The sequence below is a fragment of the Lucilia sericata genome, unplaced genomic scaffold (assembly GCF_015586225.1).
Source record: "Lucilia sericata isolate MDLA Ls3-8-SP2 unplaced genomic scaffold, ASM1558622v1 Contig000004F_arrow, whole genome shotgun sequence".
NCBI classification, from domain to species: Eukaryota; Metazoa; Arthropoda; class Insecta; order Diptera; family Calliphoridae; genus Lucilia; species Lucilia sericata.
This window is the reverse complement of record NW_023994045.1, coordinates 313,245-336,692: the sequence shown is the minus strand read 5'-3', so window position 1 is coordinate 336,692 and position 23,448 is coordinate 313,245. Positions and strand designations below refer to the sequence as shown.

General features: G+C 35.2%; 1 protein-coding gene across 1 annotated transcript in view; it reads left to right on the top strand.

The window, feature by feature from the left end:
• Positions 1-17,479, top strand: part of LOC119600408 (probable serine/threonine-protein kinase mkcB) — a 31,665-nt gene extending 14,186 nt beyond the window's left edge. Inside the window, exon 2 of the mRNA XM_037950615.1 lies at positions 17,435-17,479. Within this exon, the coding sequence (XP_037806543.1) occupies positions 17,435-17,479 (45 nt within the window). The remainder of the gene's footprint in view (positions 1-17,434) is intronic.
• The last annotated feature ends 5,969 nt before the right edge of the window (positions 17,480-23,448 follow it).

Here is a 23,448-nt window from a genome sequence, read left to right as displayed (position 1 = left end):
CTGTGTTAAAATCATCACTTCTTCAGCTATTTTTCAGTACTTCCATGGAGTAAATTCTACTTCTTTTTCGCTTCTTTGGAAGTTCTTTTTTGCTGGGTTGTAATGCAAAACCTTCTAGATATCATTCAAACATTTATTTTATATTTGACTGTGCCGAAATAAAATAAATAAATATGGTATGTGATGGAATTCGAACGATTTGAAATCAATAGATTTGAAAAGGTATGATTAATTTCAATCGAGGAATGGTTTATTATTGCAAAATACTACGCAGACAACAAAATACTCTCCATTTAAGAGAATCAATTTAAAAAAATATGATAATTTGTATGAAAAGCCGCAGAAATTGAATATTACACAATTTTTGTATTATTTTTATACCCACCATCAAAAAAGATGGGGGGTATATTGATTTTGTCATTCCGTTTGTAACACATCCAAATATTGGTCATAGACCCACAAAAGTATATATATTCTGGGTCCTCATTAAATTCTAAGACGATCTAGCCATGTCTGTCCGTCTGTCTGTCTGTCTGTTGAAAGCACGATAGAGTCCGAATGGAAAGAGCTAGAGGATTGAAATTTCACATAAATATTTCTTATAGGTAAGGTTTGTTTGGTATTGAAAATGGGCAATATCGGTCCACGTTTTCGGATAGCCCCCATACAAGTGGCCCCTCGAAAAGCAGCTTTAACAGCCATAACTTGTTTAAAAATACGAATATAGCGATGAAATTCGATATAAGTAAGTTTCTTGTGATCCAAAATCACTATGCTATGAGGATCGGTCCATAATTGACCCTACCCCCCATATAAGGTCCCCTTCAGAAAATGACTTTAACGCTCATTACTGGCTTAAAAATACTAGTATATAGATGAAATTCGACATAAGTAAGTTTCATACGAGTCAAAATCTATCTAAAAAATTTTATGTTGATCGGTCCATGATTGATCCTACCCCCCATATAAGGTCCCCTTCAGAAAATGACTGCAACGCTCATTAATGGCTTAAAAATACGAGTGTAGCGATGAAATTCGACACAAATAAATTTAATACGAACCAAATTCTGTCTACCAAATTTTATGAGGATCGACCCATAATTGACCCTACCCCCCATATAAGGTCCCCTTCAGAAAATTACTTTAACGCTTATAACTGGCCTAAAAATACGAGTATATTGATGAAATTCGACATAAGTTTCATTCGAGTCAAACGAGGTTTGATGGTGGGTATATAAGATTCGGCATAGCCGAATATAACACTCTTACTTGTTGTAGATTCAAATCGATTCTATTTTAAAAATGAATCTCATCAAATAGCTGATTGTAATGTATTGATATTAATATTGGCATCAAATTGGTTTTCAGAGGAGGTGCTTTTAGGATTTCTTGTGTTAATTTTGGTCTAAATTTGTGTCTACTATAGACAAAGAATGTGTATACTTTTTGGGTCTACGACGAAATGAAAAAATAAATTTGTATGTACTATATTTGGTATCATACAACTTTAAAAAATAAAAGGTTCAAAATGTACAGGAATAGCTGTGCTGAATTTTGTTCTGCATAAGTCAAAAATAAACAAAGAAGCGAATTGAATGAAATTATGGCTCAAAAAAGAATTTAAAAAATTTTTTAGTAATAAATCCCGGGATTAATTTTGAAAAATCCCGGGATTCGGGATATCCTAATCCCGAAAAAATCCCGGGATTTATTTTGCAAATCCCGGGATTCGGGATTTTCTAATCCCGAAAAATACCGGGATTTTCGGGATCGGGATTTCGGGATTGGCATCCCTATTTAGAGGCGAAGTAAGCCATATCTTTATTCTTGGCAAGACTAGCCATAGATTTCTGGTCGATACCTATTACAAATAAAGTTACGGCTGGTAAATATGAAGAAATTTTAGTTAAATTAACTAATATTTTTTATTCATTATAACTAATTGAGGTAGTTAATTTGAATAATTTGTTAGTTTTTTTTGAAGAAATTTCTTCAAATTAACTAATGAATTTAGTTCTCATGACTAATATTTTTATTCATAATGAAGAATTTTTCTTCATTTTAACTAACCTATTTTAGTGAATTTCTAAATCCCAGTAAAAATTTTCTTTCACTATCTGAGACAATGTTTATATAAATTATAAACAGTAAAGTATGTTTTAACTTTTTTTTAATACTTATAATTTTCTTTACTGTTTATAAGTTATATAATGTTGTCATTGATAGTAAAAGGAAATGTTTTTGACAAAATAAAATTGAACAAAGCTAAATTATATAATTAAATTAAAAATACAAATTTATTATAAGAATTAATATATTTAAGCAAATATTGTGAAACAATTTTTAAAGACGTTTTAAGTAATAAGTAAAAAAAAAATAAGTTTTTCAGAGTTTTTTATCAAATGTTTTGATAAGTGTGAACTAAATATGTTTTAAACATAAGACATCAATAATAAGGCTTCGTTGAGGGTCTCGTATGGTAAATCTTGTACACGTTTTTGTTGGCGGTATAAAAAGACGGTTGTAAAAGTTTGACGGTAAAATAAGGTAAAACAAGTTAGAGTGCTATATTCGGCTATGTCGAATCTTAAATACCCTCCACCAGCAAGCTACTTTTTATTGAAACCCATTTAACTATATAATTTTTAGATAACTTGGCAAAATTTTTGTTTCCTTATTGAGGGTACTAATATTTATGCATATGTCAAATTAATTTTAATTAGGTCTAGAAAAATGTATATAATAGGCCAGTAATTTTTTGATAACTTGGCAAAATTTTTGTTTCCTTATTGAGGGTACTAACATTTATGCATATGTCAAATTAATTTTAATTAGGTCTAGAAAAATGTATATTAATAGGCCAGTTTGATAACATTTTAATATAATGATTTATCTGTACACAGAACATACTCATTTTGAATTTTATCCGGATATAATCATTTAATTACGAATTAAGTGGTATTAAGTGATTTTCAGAAGTATACCTTATATGTGAGCTAAGACAACCTATGGACCGATCCGGAAGAAAAAATCCGTAGAATGATTTATATATACAAAATACACATTTATGTCGAATTTTATCCCGATAATTTTGATTGTTAATGTGCATTTGAGTAATTTTCGGAAATGGTCCTTATATGGGAGTTGTGACCAATTATCAACCGATAAGGAAAAAATTTCGTATAATGATTTATATGACAAAAAAATTCAAGTCGAATTTTACTACAATATATTTATTAATTAATGAAATTTGTGCGTTTAGGTGATTTTCGGAAGTGGACTTTATATGCATAGGAGCTATGACCTTACACAAAACATATTTGTGTCGAATTTTATTAAGATATCTTTATTTGATAATGAAATATGTGCGTTTAAGTGATTTTTTTGAAGGAAATATTACCATATATGGAACAATGCGGAAAAAATATGCTCACAAAGCATATTCAAGTCGTACTTTATCCAGATAGCTTTATTATAATATGTGCGTTTAAGTGATTTTCGTAAATGGACCCTCTATGGGAGCCTATCCGGAAAAAATTTCGTAGAGTGATTCATATAAAGACAAAACATATTTGTGTCGAATTTTATCAATATAACTTTATTTGACAATGAAATATGTGCTTTTAAGTAATTTTCGGAAGTGGGACTTATATGGGAGCTATGACCAATAATGAACCGATCCGGGGAAAAAGTGGAAGAATGATTTATATGTACACAAAACATATTCAAGTCGAATTTTATCCTTATAGCTTTAGAATTTAATGAAAAATATTCGTTTAAGTGATTTTCGGAAGTGGACCTTATATGGGAGCTATGACCAATTATGAGCCTCTCCGGAAAAAATTTCGTAGAGTGACTCATATAAAGACAAAACATATTTGTGTTGAATTTTATCACGATAGCTTTATTTGACAATATGTGCTTTTAAGTGATTTTCGGAAGTGGGCCTTAAATGGTAGCTATGACCAATAATGGACCGATTCGTAAAAAAATTTGGTGAATTGATTTGAATGTATACAAAACATATTTGTGTCGAATTTTATCCCGATAGCTTTATAATTCAATGAAATATATGAGTTTAAGTGATTTTCGGAAGGGGACTTTATATGGGAGCTATGACCAATTATGGGCCTATCCGGAAAAAATTTAGTAGAATAATTTATATTTATACGAAATATATTTATGTCGAATTTTATCACGATAGCTTTATTTGACAATGAAATATGTATTTTTAAGTGATTTTCGGAAGTGGGGTTATATGGGAGCTATGACCAATAATGGACCGATCCGTAAAAAAATTTGTATGTATACAAAACATATTTGTGTCGAATTTTATAACGATAGCTTTATAATTCGATGAAATATATGCGTTTAAGTTATTTTCGGAAGGGGACTTTATATGGGAGCTATGACCAAATATGGACCTATCCGGAAAAAATTTCGTAGAGTGATTTATATTTAGACTATACATATTTGTGTCGAATTTCATCAAGATAGCTTTATATGACAATGAAATATGAGCTTTTAAATGATTTTCGGAAGTGAGCCTTATATGGGAGCTATGACCAATTATGGACCGATCCGTAAAAAATTTGGTAGAATGATTTGTATGTACACAAAACATATTTAACTCGAATTTTATCACAATAGCTTTATTCATCATTGAAATATGTCCGTTTAGGTGATTTTCGGAAGTGGACCTTGTATGGGAGCTATGGCCCATTGTGGACCGACTGAGATCTACGTTAACAGTATGATTTCTGTTCATATTATATTTGCATGTGTTTGTGTTGATACCGATATATTTGAGGGAGTTATTAACGATAAACTAATTTCAGGGAATATATAACTTTGTATGGGGGCTATGGGAAATATTGGATCGATTCTAAAGATTTTCAACATAATTGATCATAATTGCCATGAAAAAATAATGTGTGACAAAATTCATCGAAATATCTTTAGTAGTTTCTGAGAAAACTTCAAAAGAATTATGAAAAAACGTAATTTTTTTCCAGGTAGTCTGAAATTTTTACTCATAACTTTTTACGTTGTGAACCGATTTTGCTGATTTTCAATACCAAACTGCTTAGGATAATAATAAATATTTTGGGTGAATTTGGTTGATTTCCTTTGCTTAGTTTTAACGTGAGCGTGTTTTACAAAGACAGACAGACAGACAGACAGACAGACGGACAGACGGACATAGCTAAATCGACTCAGAATTTCATTAGGACCCAGAATATATATACTTTGTTGGGTCTTAGATGAATATTTCTTGGTGTTACACACGGAACGACAAACTTATATATACCCTCTATCACCACTGATTGTGGTGGAGGGTATAAAAATACCAATACAACGACCATCTGGAAAACAATATTATATTATTTTTAAATTATATATGGATAAAATATTTGAACACTTTCACTCACACAGTAGCCTCCGGTAGGTTTGTGGTTAGTGTTGAACTGGTTAAGGAGCGTACAACAGGCCCGATAGTGGCCTAGGTGTATTTCTTCGGATTTGATATACATTCTCCTTTCAAACTAACTACTTTCATTTATGTTATCCATTTACTTCATAATTTGGGATAAATGTTTACAAGATTGCTCCTTTATGTTATCTGCAAACACGGAAATAAACAAACATGACATTATATGTATAAATATGTTGTTCAGTTTTAAAGAATAGCTTACCTGGGACCATTTGTTTAATATGTCAGAAGTACATTACGCGAGTGACACAAAGTGGAGCCGGTCATTTTTTGTTGCACCCAAATAGAATTTAAATTCGTTTGTATGTATCCAGTGTTTCATTGAAATAAGGCCTCTCTTGGACAACGTCATATTATTCCAGCTTTCGCATTATATTCAAATATTTGTTGTACAATTTATCTTGGGGTTTCCTTCCAGATTGCTTTATGTAGTAATATTCCTAAATAATAAAACAAATATCAGTGCTATATGTATGTATATTTATATAAAAATACAACGAGGTCTTACCAGAGATTCACAATACTTTCAGCTATTTTTGTAGATAAATTGGCAGAATATGTTTTTACATAAGTATAAAACACTTCATATTAAAAAACATTTAAAATTCGTATTTATATGCACAATATTTACACGTACATACATACATACATATATATTATATTATATATTTTGTGCAATCAAATTTTCTTAACTTTCAATCTTATTTATTAAAATAATTATTTAATAACACAAACACTTTAAAGAGAACTACAATGTGAAATAAAATACACAAGTATTCTTTTTAATTTTTTCTTTTATATTGCGAAAAAAAAACTAAGAAATTTATTTAGTTTTACATGTCTTTATTCAATTCGAATAAAATAAAATAGTTAAATTTAACAAAATTTCTTTAAAGCTACAGCCTGTAACGATTAACTTTGTTTGCTAATTAAGCAAGTTCTATAGTTTAGCCAGCATGCAATAAACCTCCGGCTCCTATCTCGTCGGCAAGTGGTGTAGGTTCTTTCAATTCGCTAAACTCTTTTGGAAACATACTACAGATATTCACTATTGTTTACATGCATGTAAACGTTGTTATCAAAGTACAGGTCGCAATTTTCAAGATAATTTGATGAAATTTGGAATACACGTTGCTCGGTCCATTATTTCACCTAGCCCCCATACAACTGAACCCCCGAAAAGGGCTTTTGAGCTCATAATTATGTATAATATAAATGTATCTCGATGAAAGTTCGCACAACTAAGTTTTATGCAAGCCTTGATGACCTTGACGAATTTCGAAATGATCGGACTTCATTTGACCCTAGCCCCCATTTAAAGCCCCTTGATAAAGTGTCTTGAATATCCGCAATTCATTTATTAGCACTGTTATTGCAATGAAATTTAGCACAAATAAATACAAATATATCCAGCCCATATAAAGCCTCTTTTAATAAATAAGTTTTTCGTCAATAAATTGCTTAAATCGGAATCAAGGTAATATTTATTATGAAAAATAAATTACATTTAATATTCATAACTGGTGTAGGGTATCATATGGTCGGCCAAGTCCGACTATGGTAGGTAGGTAGGTTGATAGGAGGATGTATACTAAATCAAATCCTAAGAAATACACCTAGGCCACTAGGCCACTCGTGCCTGTTGTGCGCTCCTTACCATGAAAAAAAAACTGAATGAATTATTTTTCAGTGTTCATAAACTCAGTTTCCTGAACGTAATTCCTAAGAATCAGTGTTAGTCAGGAATGTTATTTCCGGAATAACATCACTTCCAAGATACTTGGATCTAACTTCGACGAATATGCTCGTAATCCTTACCTCTGGGAGAGTATTCAGTTAAAGCTTTCTTACAATCCAATAAGGTCTTAGATTTAGTTCTATCGCCTGATATCGCCCTAATTGCCTTCTGGATATTGGTAAATATATTAAGCGCTATGGGCGCCATATTCATTCTAATCCAATTTACGCATTCCGTTATTGGTCCTACTTCTGCCTGGAAGCTTGTGTTATGATTTGGTAAACGGTGGTATATTTATGTTTCTGGGTCTTAAATATAGAACCCCAGCCCCACTTTGTCCCCCAATTTAGAGTCATCCGTGTAACAACGGATTCCTACTGGTATTTTTTCTAATATTCCGCTTGACCAAGACATTCTATCTGGGATCAGCGTTTCAAAGTTTCCGACATATTCTGTGTCTGGTATAAGATCAGGCACGTCCGATAATTGTGAATAACCTTCCAATGTGTCCAGTATACATTGATGACGTGTCCTATAACCGCTTTTGGTCAGTTCGCCTAAAGTAAAGAGCCGTTCGGCTGTAAACGCCGCCTCATATCTAAAAAATGTTTCAATGGGTGGAATATCTAGCAACGGTTCCAGAGCCTTGGTTGAAGTAGTACACATGGCACCACTTATGCCCAAGCAGCATGTACGCTGAACTCCCTGTAGTAGTTTGATATTGTACTTTTTGTCTAAAGCAGTCCACCAGATTATTGAAGCATAAGCTAGAATTGGTCTAATTTCACCTCTATGTGGTGTATCCATTTTAATTTCCGGTCGACACCTATGTACTTAACTTTGTCTGTCACTGGTATCTTCTTGCCTAGGAAGCAAGGTTCAGTATACGTAGAAATTTTTGTCTTTCTTGTGAAAAGACAGATTTCCGTCTTTACCGGGTTAACTTTGAGGCCTCTCGGTTGAGCCCAGCTCAAGGCCATATTCAGAGCCTCCTCAGCTCTTCTACACAAGTAATTTGGATCCTTTCCCTGTAAAAGTATTACGACATCGTCTGCATAGCAGACAGGTCTAAGTCCTTTCTCGGTTAGGGTCCTTAGGAGGCTATTAATCGTGGTAACCCAGAGTAAAGGTGACAAAATGCTACCACAGCGTAATACTTTTTTCCATGTTGTTGATCCAGTTACGGAGCACCCGGTCAACATAAAACTGGTCTAGGGATTGGATATGAGTGCATACCACCAGTGTATATAATTTGCTATCAAAGGATGCACCTATGTAGTAGACAACTTCGTTTAAAACGGTTTCCACCGATCGTCCCTTTACATAAGCATGCTGCTTACATTTTAGGTCTCGACTATCCGTTCCAAGATTTTAAGTAGGAAGGACGTAAGACTTATCGGTCGATAAGACTTAGGTGCCGAATAGCTAGGTTTTCCTGGTTTAGGTATAAATATTACCCTTGCATCCTGGCATTTTATGGGGGTATGTGTGAATTTCAAGCATGCAGTGAATATCTGAGACAGGGAAAATGCCGTCCGGCCCTGCAGCTTTATAGGGAGCTCCTTTAACCATATCAGATGTAATTACAATTTCCGTGTTAGCCTCCCCTTCCTCCAATATCGGTTCATCTATGTTATTCGATATACCGGGTGGGAAATGAGAGTCCATTAGGAGTTTCATTGTCTCCTCCATAACCTCCAGCCTCCTAGATTCCGGTTGGGCATGAGTTTTGTATAGGAATTTTTTTATCTTCGATACGTCATTTACGCTGTCTACCTGTTCACAGAAAAGTTTCCAGGAGTCTCGTTTGGCTTTGCGAACAATTTTCTTATATTCACCAAGTTTACTACGATACTCATCCCAGTATACTGCGGTCTATTTACGCCGTGCTCGGTTAAAGAGTTTGCGAAGAGTCTTACCAAGGTTCCGGATCTCCCCGGTTACCCAGGGTTTCTCCTGTGCAGATTTTTGCTCTCGCAGAGGGCAGCTGTCCTCGAACGATTCAACTAAGGCACTTGTGAGCGTTTCTACTTTGGCGTCTATGTCTTCTTTATTATTTTGTATTTTGAATCTTATGTACCGATGTTCAGAAAAGGAGTGCTCGTCCGAAATTCTCCAATCCTGAATTTCGTTTATAAGCTGTTCTGAACTTATAGTTATATCTAATATTTGCCATCACAACCTATTACAATTTTCTTATTTTTCTTTGTGCCTCTTCGACCAGTTTCATCAGCTCCGACGTTGGTGGTAGTGTCGGAGAATCGAAAGGCAGGTAAACAGATGCAAGGTATATGTTGCCACGACCTTGCTTCAGCACCGTTGCATCCGATGTGGATAATCCTGTTGAGAGAAGAAAACATAAATTCTTGTGACATAAGATACATGTTCTCGGCCGAGACCCTGTATCAACGCAGAAAAGTTGGAAATTTACGTTATTTAATCCAGAAACCTTGTTGCGAATCGTCCAAGGTCTTGGATTAAAGCTATATGTATCTTACCTGTGTTAAATTTAGCCATCAGAGCGTTGGTAGCTGTCTCGCTCCGATGGAGGTTTATTTGGATAACCTCAATCATTGTCATCCATTTAAACTGTCTTCCAGCGAGCTAGTGATTACATCCCCGCTCGTTGGATTTGATTCACCCGGGTAACCTGAAGTGGCTATTGATGCAGTGGGTACCATTGATGGCACTGCGGTGTCCTTATCAGGCATAGGAAGAGCAGTCTTTTTAATCGACACTTTCCCAATTTTGGACAACACTGCTGTTCTGTCTTCCTCCTCGCTTTTAGGATTTGACTCCTCAAAATTACCAGTACTTTCTAATGATGCTTTGGGTAGCGTCTTAGGTGTTTCAGTGTCCTTATAGGGACCGGTTTTGGCATCCCTTTCAATCGGCGCCTCCCCAATTTTGGAAAGGGCAGCTGCACTTTCTTTTGGCGAGTTAGTGGTAGCTTACTCGCTTTTAGGATTTAACTCCTTAACGTTATCAGTAGTTGCTACTGATGCTGTGGTCTTAGGTATGTTACGAGGCTTGTTGTAACAGCCCTTCCAATCGGCACCTTCCCAATTTTGAATATGACAGCTTTAGAGGCGGAGTTAGCCCTACTTTTATTCTTGGCAAGACTAGTCATAGATTTCAGGTCGATACTTATTACAAATAAAGTTCCCTCAGGTTCTTCTTTCATGTAAAAGGCATCCCATTTTTCCACGGCCAGCTCAGCATTTTTACCACCAAGAATTTCCAGTATACGTTCATTAGCCAGTTTACTGCCCCATCCTTTTATGTAGACAGTGGACTTTAAGAGCACCGGAAGCTCGCTCTTCTTTGTCAGTCCCAGCTTAGCGCCGTCCCAGGGAGGAGGGATACTTTCCACCAATTTCTTAGGGTGCTAACACATTGGTGAGATGCCAACCTCATCAACATCACGCCCATGCTGAACTCGCAGCTCACGCTCTCTATTGGTTGTTTGCCCTTTGAAGCGATTGCATGGTCCACTATCTTATTGTTCAACAGATCTTCTACCTTACTCTGTTGGTCTATTGGAATTTTGCCTGTTGGATTACCGGCATCGTAAACTGCATAGCAGATATCGTCCCGGTGTCTTCTTCTGGCAATATTGGCGTAAGATGGCGGCTCTTTTCCTTTTCCACTGTCTAGCCTCTCTTTTCTCGCTTTTCGGGGCTTCTTTAGAGATACCCGTACATTTGAGTTTGAGTTCGCCGATGTGATAGTCTTCGGAATATCTATCTTGGCATTGTCACCCTTATTCCCAAGATTCTCACATGAGGTTCCTTTGAGTGAAGATTGGCTTGGCTTTGGGGAGCTCTTTTCTTCTTAGGTTTATTCTCAGTTGTCAACTCTTCGGGAGACCTGATCCTCTTTGCCTCAGATCTTGTGAAAGAGTCCGATTTTTCCTTTGGAGTATCGTTGGATTGACTAACTTGATTTCCTGAAGCATCTTTTTCAACTTCCTCCTCTGTGCTCCAGATAGTCTTTTCTTAGTAATAGGTAATTTAGCTATGCTATCACTCACCTGTTTCACCATTTGCTCAACTTCATCCTTTTGAGATTTGCTATAATGGTGTTGTTATTATCATCTAAGGATTCAGAGTCGGAACCCTCACCTATATTTAAAGGCTGAGGTAGTTTAGAGCTCTCTCCGAGTACATCTTTTTCTTTCACCCCTATGTTTTTGCCAATGGCATGCTGTACACTTGACGCATTGTCCGCCACGGAGGCCAAGGTACCCACCTCCGTAGTAGTATTTTGCTCACGATTGCAGGATGACGACGACACGTGACTCGAGAGTGGATCAACACTTGCCGCCGGTACTGGGTTATTTAGGCCCTGCACCGTAACTTTCATCCTTTTATTTTTATTTTCCATGTTGTTTTTTTTTCAGTTTTTTAGTCCGCGGGGAATATAATATTCCCAGGTGGTGGACAATCTGCCCTCCCTCAGCTTGAGTCAAACTAAAACTGGGGTAGTACAGATGGTCCATCACCACCCCCTATCCGCCACCCGGGGACGCGCTCGGTAGGAAAAAACGGGAAAACTCCACCGAGCCCGACTATACTTTCTTACTTGTTTTGACAGATGGGATTATTTCACAATAACAAATCGCCTGCTGTTTTTGTATTGTTGTATTTGTTGTAGCGACGAGGCTACCTTATTATGTATACACTGGTCTTACTTCTCGTATATTTTTTCTGTATATTCATATTGTTGATTTTCAGTTTTGCTTGACGTAACCGATGAAAAACTTCTAGTTTTTTACAAGTGACGACGATATCATCTAAGTACGCAAATGCAAGAGGTTCCATTACTGGATCAGTTATTTGATACAGAGTACGTTGAAATGTTGCCTCGTCCTGGCACAGTAAATGCGGTTAGCGGTTTACTATGGGTATCTGCCATATATTTGGCTTCTCTTGGAACATCATTAATTTGTGTAAGTGGATATTAAGACGCCAGGATAAGCACTTTAATAATTATACAAGTTTACAAATTAATACCTTTTTGTTTTCTCATGAAATGAATCATATATTTTTGGAAAGGGCTATGTGCAATGGATAATTAAAAATTTTTATTTTTTTCCAATACGTCGAAATTTTGAGATAAAGGGTTTTAATTTAGCATCTTCCTTTAGTAGTGCTGGAAAAATAATTAAAAGTGAGCATTGATTTTTGGGTGCTTGCAACTGTTTTGGGAACCTAACAATCAACCCACTTTTTACAATTTTTTTCTTTTTTGCCTAATTTTTCTTAATTTTTTCGATACATTTTTTTAAATAAAAAAAATAAATTTCGAAAATATTTATATTTTATTCCAGAATTACAAACTTACGGATCTGAGTTTATCCCTCATAGTTCATTTTTTACATTCTCATTTATATTTTTCCGAAAAACTCTTGGAAGAGTGAATGATAAATATTGCATCTATTCATCAAGATTTAAGATTATTTCAACGTAATTTTAATTTTTTTTGTGACAGAAAACCATTGTTAGTGTGTTGTGAGGAAGATTAGTAAAATTATTTTCTTCATATTTTAACCCTTTTCTAAAATTTTCTTTTTTTATGAATAATTTAAAAATTTTATGTCTTAGATTTTTTAATATTTTTTCTGAACTTAAATGGCCTATATAAAGAAATCCATATATATAGGTTTCATATCATGAGCAAAATCATTGTAAACTAGTGTTATTGAAGGGTTATTATTTTTAAATAGACCCTACAAACATTTTCTATTGCGGAAGTTACCCGTGTGAAACTTCCAAACGTGTTAAAAGCTCGCCAGCGATGTTGTGGAAGTATAAGAATTCTTGTCATCAGTCGGGAAGAACTGATGCAGAGCTGGGGAACGTCTAAGAGTAACGTGGAAGATACTTCTGGAAGACCCGCAGAAGAAACTTTTAGATGACTCTTGGAGGTAAGATATTCTTCTAGAAGATGAGTATTCTCGTCTTCTAGAAGATGAGTTTTCTCTTCTTCTATTTGTATACTCACCAAAATAAAATCTATAAAAATAAATCTAAATAAAATGAAATTTTATAGTTTTTATTGAAATAATTGAAATTAAAATAGTAGAAAAAATAACTGATTTAACAACTAATCTAAAAAAAGTAATATTTGTATATTAGACCGACTCACAATAAATGGTGCTTGAGTTACCCCCTCAAAATATTCGCTGTTATGTAATATGATGTTACCCAAAATATTTTCGGTTAAGTGTTGTCCATTCGTGAGCTGGACAGTTTTAAAGAAAATATCGTATGGGAACACGATTCTTCGTGTTAATTTAATATTTTACCCAGCTTAAAAAAATCTTTGTTATGTTTTATAATGGTTCCCAAAATATTTATAGTCGCGAGCTGAACCGGTTACAAAAAAGTCCCTTTTTAGTTATTTTTTTTAAATTATACAGCATTTCTTAAACAATATATCGTCACCTGAAACGCAAACGGCCCTAACTAACCAAAAATTCAAAATCGATTTTATTGTTGATTATAATGTATTGAATCAAAACAAATGTCTACAGAAGAAATTGGAATCCTCTGACCGAAATTAGCGAATTTATTGACAAAAAACAAAAGGCCCTATCTACAAAAACATTTAAATATTAAAGGTAAAAAGTCCAGTTTATCCATTTTTATATACGACATTGTCACATATCATAACAACTGATAGGTTTCACTATTAAACAATTTGTTTATTTACTAAAAATAAATCGCGTTGATAGAACAAACTTTTCAATTTAAATAGTTTTTTGCTTCTCCTGTAAAATTTTCAAAATGTTAGATAGGGCCGTTTGCATTTTAGGTGACGATATACAGTATGTGGTATCATTTGAAAGGTTTTTTGAAGCCAAGTCTAGTGGTGAGCAAAATTGTGCATACATTTTATTTTTCTTAGTGAAAAACCTAACAATTTTAAATATTGTGGAATATGACAATTATAAGCAGACGGTTATTTATGATTAATAAATACATCACTGGACGCGTCTTCAAAATACCTTTTAAACGACATTAAAGCTATTTGTTTCAAAACAAACAAAATTAAAAAAAATAATAAAAAAAATACCTTTTTTTAATTTGGTCCAGCTCACGAACGGTCATCGCTAGACTTAAAATATTTTGGGAATCATCATAAAACAAAGCAAGGTAAATTTTAAGAGTGGTAACAAAATTATTACCTTATAATAAGATAATTTTCAGGAAATTTGTATTAATATTCCAACTGTTGACTGGTATACTTCCAAAAATTGTAAAACGTTGGACTCTAAAATATTTTTGTAGTTCTTCATAAATTTTATGATCAATCCATCAAATTTTAAGAGTTTTATTTTAGGTTAGGTAGGCAGTTCTTCCACGCGATGTCATCATGGGGACACACTTGGGTCCAATATTTTGATCCCTTTGTGATACCTGAAACGAGAGAAGCGTATTAGTACACTTCAACCTAATCACTCTGGTTTCCTAAACCGAACCAATTTGTCGCACGAATATAGGAATCTATCTTCCGGATGTTGACCTCCGATAGATCCGCTAAGTCATGCTACCTAGCAGACCCATTCTGTGATCAGCTAGGGCGGGACAGTGACAGAGGAAGTGAGTTATACTCTCTTCTTCCTCTTCATCCTGGCAGCTCCTGCAGAAGTCGTTACTGGGTAAGTTCAGAATTTTTGCATGGAGTCCGAAAGGCCAGTGGCCAGTTACCACTGCCGTTAAGTCCGTAGATTAACTCTCGGAATGTATAAAAGCGCTTGGAATCTCTGTGGGTTGTAAGATGGCCACATGATCCTTGCCTGTCTACAGGTGGCTTCATTCGACCATCTGCATTGCGCAAGCTCATATAGTTTTTCACGTATCGAGCGTTTGCAGGTTGAAAGCGGTATACCGACAAAAGGGTCGGTATGCTCTCTTGCAAGCGAGGAACCTAACTTAGCAAGAGAGTCCGCGATGGTATTACCAGGAATTTGTTGATGTCCTGGAAGCCAATACAGTCCTATTGTGGAATGTTTCGCCATCTCGTTAAGGGATACCCGGCATTCTAGGACTAAGTTTGATGTCGTGGGGTTTATGCCCCATGATTTACCAATTGCTCTATTACACGAGTATAAGGCAGCAGCCGCATTTGACACCCTAGATTGAGTGTTCAAATGCCATGATAGTTTTGAATCCAGGATTACTCCCAGATATTTAGCACTATCCGATAACTTCAGCTCTACCCCATTCTATCGTGAGAGAGTGTACTTCTTAGTGAAGAGAACAAGTTCCATTTTCGATGGATTTACATCAAGGCCACTGACGCTGCTCCACTGACTTGAGTGCAGTCTCCATCCTTTGCGATATTGTATCCAGATATTTGCCAGATACTACTACAGACACATCGTCTGCATACGCTATTACCCTGATCCCATAGACCTAAGATCCATGATAAGTGGGTTCAGCGCTAGGTTCCACAGAAGAGGAGATAGAACTTCACCTTGTGGGGTACCGCGATTTGCCACTTTTGTGACATTTGCTGCTCCCATTTCGGAGATAATGATCCGTTGGGTCAATAGTCACTTGATAAAGCTGTTATTGGTTGGTTTATTCCCAGACCAGTTAGGGCCGTTGTTATCGACTCAGGGTGAACATTGTTGAAAGCCCCCTCGATGTCCAAGAAGGCAACAAGTGTATATTCACCTTGCGCTATTGTCTTTTCAATATGACATACTAGCGAATGCAATGCAGTCTCAACAGATTTTCCCTTCATGTAGGCATGTTGAGATGCTGATAGATGGTTATGTTTAATATGCATTCTGAGATGTAGATCAATTATCCTTTCCAAAGTTTTGAGAAGAAAGAAAGATAGACTAATTAGTCTACAATCCTTTGGCTTCGTGTGAGAGGTCTTTCCACCTTTTGAAATGAAGACCACTGTGCACTTGGTCCAAGGTTCGGGTATATAAGACCATTTTAGACAGGCATCATATATCTGCGTTAGCCAAGGCATGAGATGGACAGTATTGTATTGCAAATCCGCAGGTATTTGTAGGGGTCGAAATTGTTTATCGCCCAGTTGATCCTATCTTCGTTTATGGATATTCCTGTATCAGCTGGGAGATCTGTAAACTGCATGTCAGTCCCGCCTGGAAAGTGAGTAGCCATTAAAACTTCTAGGGTTTCTTGGCTACTGGTCGTCCAACTGCCACATGGTTTCTGAATGAAACTTGGGACAGGAGGAGTAGATAATAAGATTTTGCGCAGACGGCTGGACTCAGAAGAACCCTCCATGCCGCTACAGAAGGTTCTCCAGGATTTGCGCTTTGCATTTCTTATCAGGTTTTTGAAACGATTTACCGAGGTCTTGTAAGAAATCCAGTTTCCTGTTTTCTTTGCCTCGTTAAACAGAGATTTAGCAATGTCAGCAGACCACCATGGTGGCCTGCATCTGCCTTTGTGCATGTTCTGTTTGCAAGACAGTGAAGTCGCGTGTTTGAAAGCTTGATTTATGATTTCAACCGCGTTTTCTATGAGTGAACGTGAGATTAGCCTCATTTGCATTTCCCAATCTGTTCGTCTCCTGTTTGTAAAGGGCTTTGGGGCCACTTTATCAACTACGATATCAAAATCGACTAAGTTGTTTGGTGGTTGGTCGCTGCGGTCGTGAGCCATGTACGCCGCGATATCCAATATAGCACCTACACTGGTATCCCATATGGCTACTACGGTGTCTTCATCACTGAAATCAGAAACAATGAAGATATTGAGACTGCTTTTGGCTACTATACAGGATCGAATCTTACCGGATACTTTTGCATACAGTAGCTTATAGTTTTTCATGCCTAGCCCACTCAACCTTTCTTGGTGAATCCAGGGTTGCTGGACTAGGGCGAGCTCCTCCCCACTATCGCTCATTCGGAGGAGCAGTGCAGCCGAGGCTGCTTTGGAGTTGTGGAGATTAATGTGAAGATATTGAGACTGCTTTTGGCTACTATACAGGATCGAATCTTACCGGATACTTTTGCATACTTTTGCATACAGTAGCTTATAGCTTTTCATGCCTAGCCCACTCAACCTTTCTTGGTGAATCCAGGGTTCCTGGACAAGGGCGAGCTCCTCCCCACTATCGCCCATTCGGAGGAGCAGTGCAGCCGAGGCTGCTTTGGAGTTGTGGAGATTAATTTGGGTTACTCTCACCATCTCCTTCTTTGTCAGAGGAAAGGAGATCGTCCTCGTCAACTGACTCTTCCCCATCCTTAACCAACTTAGAAGTTGATTGACTCAGCGAAAGGTCAGTTTTGTCGAAAGACATATCCGCAGCGGATTGTTCAGGATCGGGATCATCCTGTTCCAATAGTCCCTTGTCGTCGCCCCGGGAGACACGAAGGAAGATCGACTCGAAACCGTAGTAGATTTTCCCTTGTCTCTCACGAAGCGGCGCCAATGCCTCTTAGTTCAGGATCACAACAATCCTTCTGGAGCTACCTACAGGTTGAGAAACCCTGACGACCTTCCAGTCTTGAGTTGGAAGGTCCGGATTGCCGACCTGTAGAAGTTCCAGAATCGCTGCCTTTTTGTGTGGTTCCGCAGGAATTATGGCGGTGGATCTAGGCCTTAGTGGGATCTCGTCCACAGAGACCACTTCCAGCATAGCGCCTTCCCACGGATCCAGCTTTGGAGCCAGATACTGTTGTTGTTTTGCGACTGCTGGATCCAGGCTTCCCTAAATCCGCAGACGCTTTTGGTTTGGGTTTGGCGCCGGTAGCATTCAGACTAGCCCGACCCAGACTAGCACTCGACTCACCACAGCCTGTCGCCTTCGCCGTGGGGTAGGGTCTCCGGAGATTGTTAGGTCCCTTACCGGATACGCGGGGCACGGTTTCTTGTCGGACATTGGACATTTTAAAGGTGTGCATTTTATACTTGCTTCCAAGTATATGATTCTGCATATAATGTAGTTGCAGACCACCAAGCCGCCCAATGTGGGAACAGACGCTGGTGGATTTAGACGGACTGTCGTGGAGTTTAGGGATCTAAAGATCCCGAACGGACTGTACTGTCAAAAGATACGCATCCGAGGGATGAGTAGAGATCTTTTGACAAGTACTAGGACTGGTAGTCGCCCCATCGGGGAGAAACAGACGCTACCAGTCATAGGAGGGGTAGTTTTTAGTATGTGCTCGTCATGAGCCCCTCTGGCATGGGTAGCCCTATCAACACGGCCTGCATGAGTCATCACACATAAGCCTTCGCATCGCGTCAAGATGACTACCCGTCGCGAAGGAGTTATATTTTGGAACACATTAATCCTTCAACGAAATAAACAAAAATAATGTTATAATTAATATTGAATATACATACTTTTGTATTTATTGAAATTACCTGTTATACTTTAGGAAGCAATACAAATAGGATTCTCTTATGATCAATACATTTCCCACCTAAGTTTAAACGGTCAGATCCATTTTTTACATTTTCTGCAAATAATCGACATTTTTAATGGATCCGCGTGGTGAAATAAGCATATATAAATTACCAGATCCCTTTTTATATTTGAATTCGGTTAGAAGTATTTTAATAATAAAAAATTAATTAATTCATTTATTTATTGTTTTGAATCAATAAAAACATTACCTTTCATGAACATTTTTTAAATAACTTGGAATTAAACCGTCTATAAAGATCTGAAATTATTAAGTCATGGATTATTTTTAAAATTATTTACAGTCACTAACGATAGAAACACCTTTACGACCCTAAACGGCATATTGCTTTTGACACTAATACTGCAATACTATTTTTTGTTTGCTCTCTTCTACTTAAGGAGTTATACACTTTCAAAAATTTAAGAATATTAGTATCATATAAAGGTCATAGAAAGACCTGGTGTTAATAACTAAAAAAGTACCTATAATTAGAATAATTAAATCCAAAGCTATATGAAAATTAATAAAATTGTATTTAAAAAGGGTGGGTTTAAAAATATTTGATTTTAATATTAAATATCTTATATGGGCAATTTCGTGCCAAGTGACCCAAGTCAAAAAATAATTTATGTATAAAACAGTAGTATTAATTTGAATATAATGATTCCAGCTAGCGTTTATATACTTCAAGTAAAATTTTAATGTATTTTTTTTTTTTTTTTTTTTGTTACGATAATAAAATACAAATAAAATTTTAGCTCAAAGTGATCATAGGTAACCTAGAAACAGGACCTAAACGCGCAAATAGTTTAAAAAATATTGAAAGTTAAGATTTAACTCAAATAAATCTAAATAGGTTAAAAATGCAATGTTCATCAAAAGAAAGTCGAAACGTAAAACTTGAAAAAGTCTTTAAATGCTTATAACTGCTAAACCAATTAAGAGAGAGACGAAATTCAATATAAAAACATTTTTAATTAAACATATTAAAAATAATGGAAATGGAAGCCGTTTAGAGTTGTTAACTTATTCCTAAAATAGTATTTTAATGTAAAATATGACAACTTACTTTTTAATTTTATTTATATAATCCTTGAATTACTTTTTGGTATATATTTAATAAACTTCACCAATTAACAAAACCTTCTTAATTGTTTATTAACAGTTGACTTTTAACACAACACTGTCATATTGTTTTTATACCCTCCACCATCATCAGTGGTGATAGAGGGTATATATAAGTTTGTCGTTCCGTGTGTAACACCAAGAAATATTCATCTAAAACCCAACAAAGTATATATATTCTGGGTCCTTATAAAATTCTGAGTCGATTTAGCTATGACCGTCTGTCCGTCTGTCCGTCTGTCTGTCTGTCTGCCTGTGTAAAACACGCTCACGTTAAAACTAAGCAAAGGAAATCAACCAAATTCACCCAAAATATTTATTATTATCCTAAGCAGTTTGGTATTGAAAATCAGCAAAATCGGTTCACAACGTAAAAAGTTATGAGTAAAAATTTCAGACTACCTCGAAAAAAATTACGTTTTTCTCATAATTCTTTTAAAGTTTTCTCAGAAACTACTAAAGATATTTCGATGAATTTTGTCACACATTATTTTTTCATGGCAGTGATCAATTATGTTGAAAATCTTTAGAATCGATCCAATATTTCCCATAGCCCCCATACAAAGGTATATATATATTCCCGGAAATTAGTTTATCGTTAATAACTCCCTCAAATATATCGGTATCAACACAAAATTTTGTACATGCAAATATAATATGAACAGACATCATACTGTTAACGTAGATCTCAGTCGGTCCACAATGGGCCATAGCTCCCATACAAGGTCCACTTCCGAAAATCTCCTAAACGGACATATTTCAATGATGAATAAAGCTATTGTGATAAAATTCGAGTTAAATATGTTTTGTGTACATACAAATCATTCTACCAAATTTTTTACGGATCGGTCCACAATTGGTCATAGCTCCCATATAAGGCTCACTTCCGAAAATCATTTAAAAGCTCATATTTCATTGTCATATAAAGGTATCTTGATGAAATTCGACACAAATATGTATAGTCTAAATATAAATCACTCTACGAAATTTTTTCCGGATAGGTCGATATTTGGTCATAGCTCCCATATAAAGTCCCCTTCCGAAAATCACTTAAACGCATATATTTCATCGAAGTATAAAGCTATCGTGATAAAATTCGACACAAATATATTTTGTATACATACAAATCATTTTACAAATTTTTTTACGGATCGGTCCATTATTGGTCATAGCTCCCATATAACACCACTTCCGAAAATCACTTAAAAATACATATTTCATTGTCAAATAAAGCTATCGTGATAAAATTCGACATAAATATATTTCGTATAAATATAAATTATTCTACTAAATTTTTTCCGGATAGGCCCATAATTGGTCATAGCTCCCATATAAAGTCCCCTTCCGAAAATCACTTAAAAATACATATTTCATTGAATTATAAAGCTATCGGGATAAAATTCGACACAAATATGTTTTGTATACATTCAAATCATTTCACCAAATTTTTTTACGGATCGGTCCATTATTGGTCATAGCTACCATTTAAGGCCCACTTCCGAAAATCATTGTCAAATAAAGCTATCGTGATAAAATTCAACACAAATATGTTTTGTCGTTATATGAGTCACTCTACGAAATTTTTTCCGGATAGGCTCATAATTGGTCATAGCTCCCATATAAGGTCCACTTCCGAAAATCACTTAAACGAATATTTTTCATTAAATTCTAAAGCTATAAGGATAAAATTCGACTTGAATATGTTTTGTGTACATATAAATCATTCTACCACTTTTTCCCCGGATCTGTTCATTATTGGTCATAGCTCCCATATAAGTCCCACTTCCGAAAATTACTTAAACGCACATATTTCATTGTCAAATAAAGTTGTCTTGATAAAATTCGACACAAATATGTTTTGTCTTTATATGAATCACTCTACGAAATTTTTTCCGGATAGGCTCCCATAGAGGGTCCACTTACGAAAATCACTTAAACGCACATATTATAATAAAGCTATCTGGATAAAGTACGACTTGAATATGCTTTGTGAGCATATAAATCAATCTACCAAATTTTTTCCGGATTGTTCCATATATGGTAATATTTCTTTCAAAAAAATCACTTAAACGCACATATTTCATTATCAAATAAAGATATCTTAATAAAATTCGACACAAATATGTTTTGTGTAAGGTCATAGCTCCTATACATATAAAGTCCACTTCCGAAAATCACCTAAACGCACAAATTTCATTAATTAATAAATCTATTGTAGTAAAATTCGACTTGAATTTTTTTTGGCATATAAATCATTATACGAAATTTTTTCCTTATCGGTTGATAATTGGTCACAACTCCCATATAAGGACCATTTCCGAAAATTACTCAAATGCACATTAACAATCAAAATTATCGGGATAAAATTCGACATAAATGTGTATTTTGTATATATAAATCATTCTACGGATTTTTTCTTCCGGATCGGTCCATAGGTTGTCTTATAAGGTATACTTCTGAAAATCACTTAATACCACTTAATTCGTAATTAAATGATTATATCCGGATAAAATTCAAAATGAGTATGTTCTGTGTACAGATAAATCATTATATTAAAATGTTATCAAACTGGCCTATTAATATACATTTTTCTAGACCTAATTAAAATTAATTTGACATATGCATAAATGTTAGTACCCTCAATAAGGAAACAAAAATATAGTTAAATGGGTTTCAATAAAAAGTAGCTTGCTGGTGGAGGGTATTTAAGATTCGGCATAGCCGAATATAGCACTCTAACTTGTTATTACTTAAGACTCACAATATATTAATTACACTATTTTTCTATGAATATTAAATTCAATAACTCATTTTACAAGGAATAATTAAAACTGAACATGACTGGACAAAACACAAAACATCACTGAACTGAGCAAAATTTCTGCATTATTTATTTTTATTTTTTTCGCGTTCACCCTAAAAAATGGGGTATTTATATTTTTTTGTTTTTGTACTCTTCTTACTATCATCCGGAAGTAACCTAAAAGTATACTTCCAGACGGCGAAAACTAGAAATCAATGTATTCTGTTTTTGCAAAATGTGAGCTCTCGGCTGACAATCGTCCAGAAGTGACTACAATCCACACTTCCAGATGAATAAAATACAACATTAATGTGAAAACTCTTCAAACTGTCTTCCAGAAGTGACATAAATATACAAATCAAGAAGATACAAATTAGGAAACAATGTATTTTGTTATTGTAAAATGTGTGTTCTCACCCAACTCTCATTCAGAAGTCACTAAAACGTATACTTCCAGATAAAAAATTCAACAGTCATGGTTTTTTGTTTAAGCAAATTGGAGGCACTCTTCTAACTATCATCCGGAAGTAACTTAAAAGTATATTTCTAGAAGACGAAAATTCGAAATCAATGTATTTTGTTTTTGTAAAATGTGCGTTCTCGTCTGACAATCGTCAAGAAGTGTTTTTGACGTGGCGTCTGGGATGATGCGCAATAGTTTTGTCTTCTAAATGTTTGAAGGGGATTTAATAACCCAGCAAGAAAACTGAGTACTTCCAAAAAAATAACATTTATCACCACATCAAAAGTAGCTCTAATTGAATTTTTTTACATTTTTATGAGATAAAAAATGTTATATTTGGGTTTTTGTATTAAATGTTTCTATTACCCTAATTAATGTTAATTTTATTTAAGTCAAATTAGTTGTATGTATT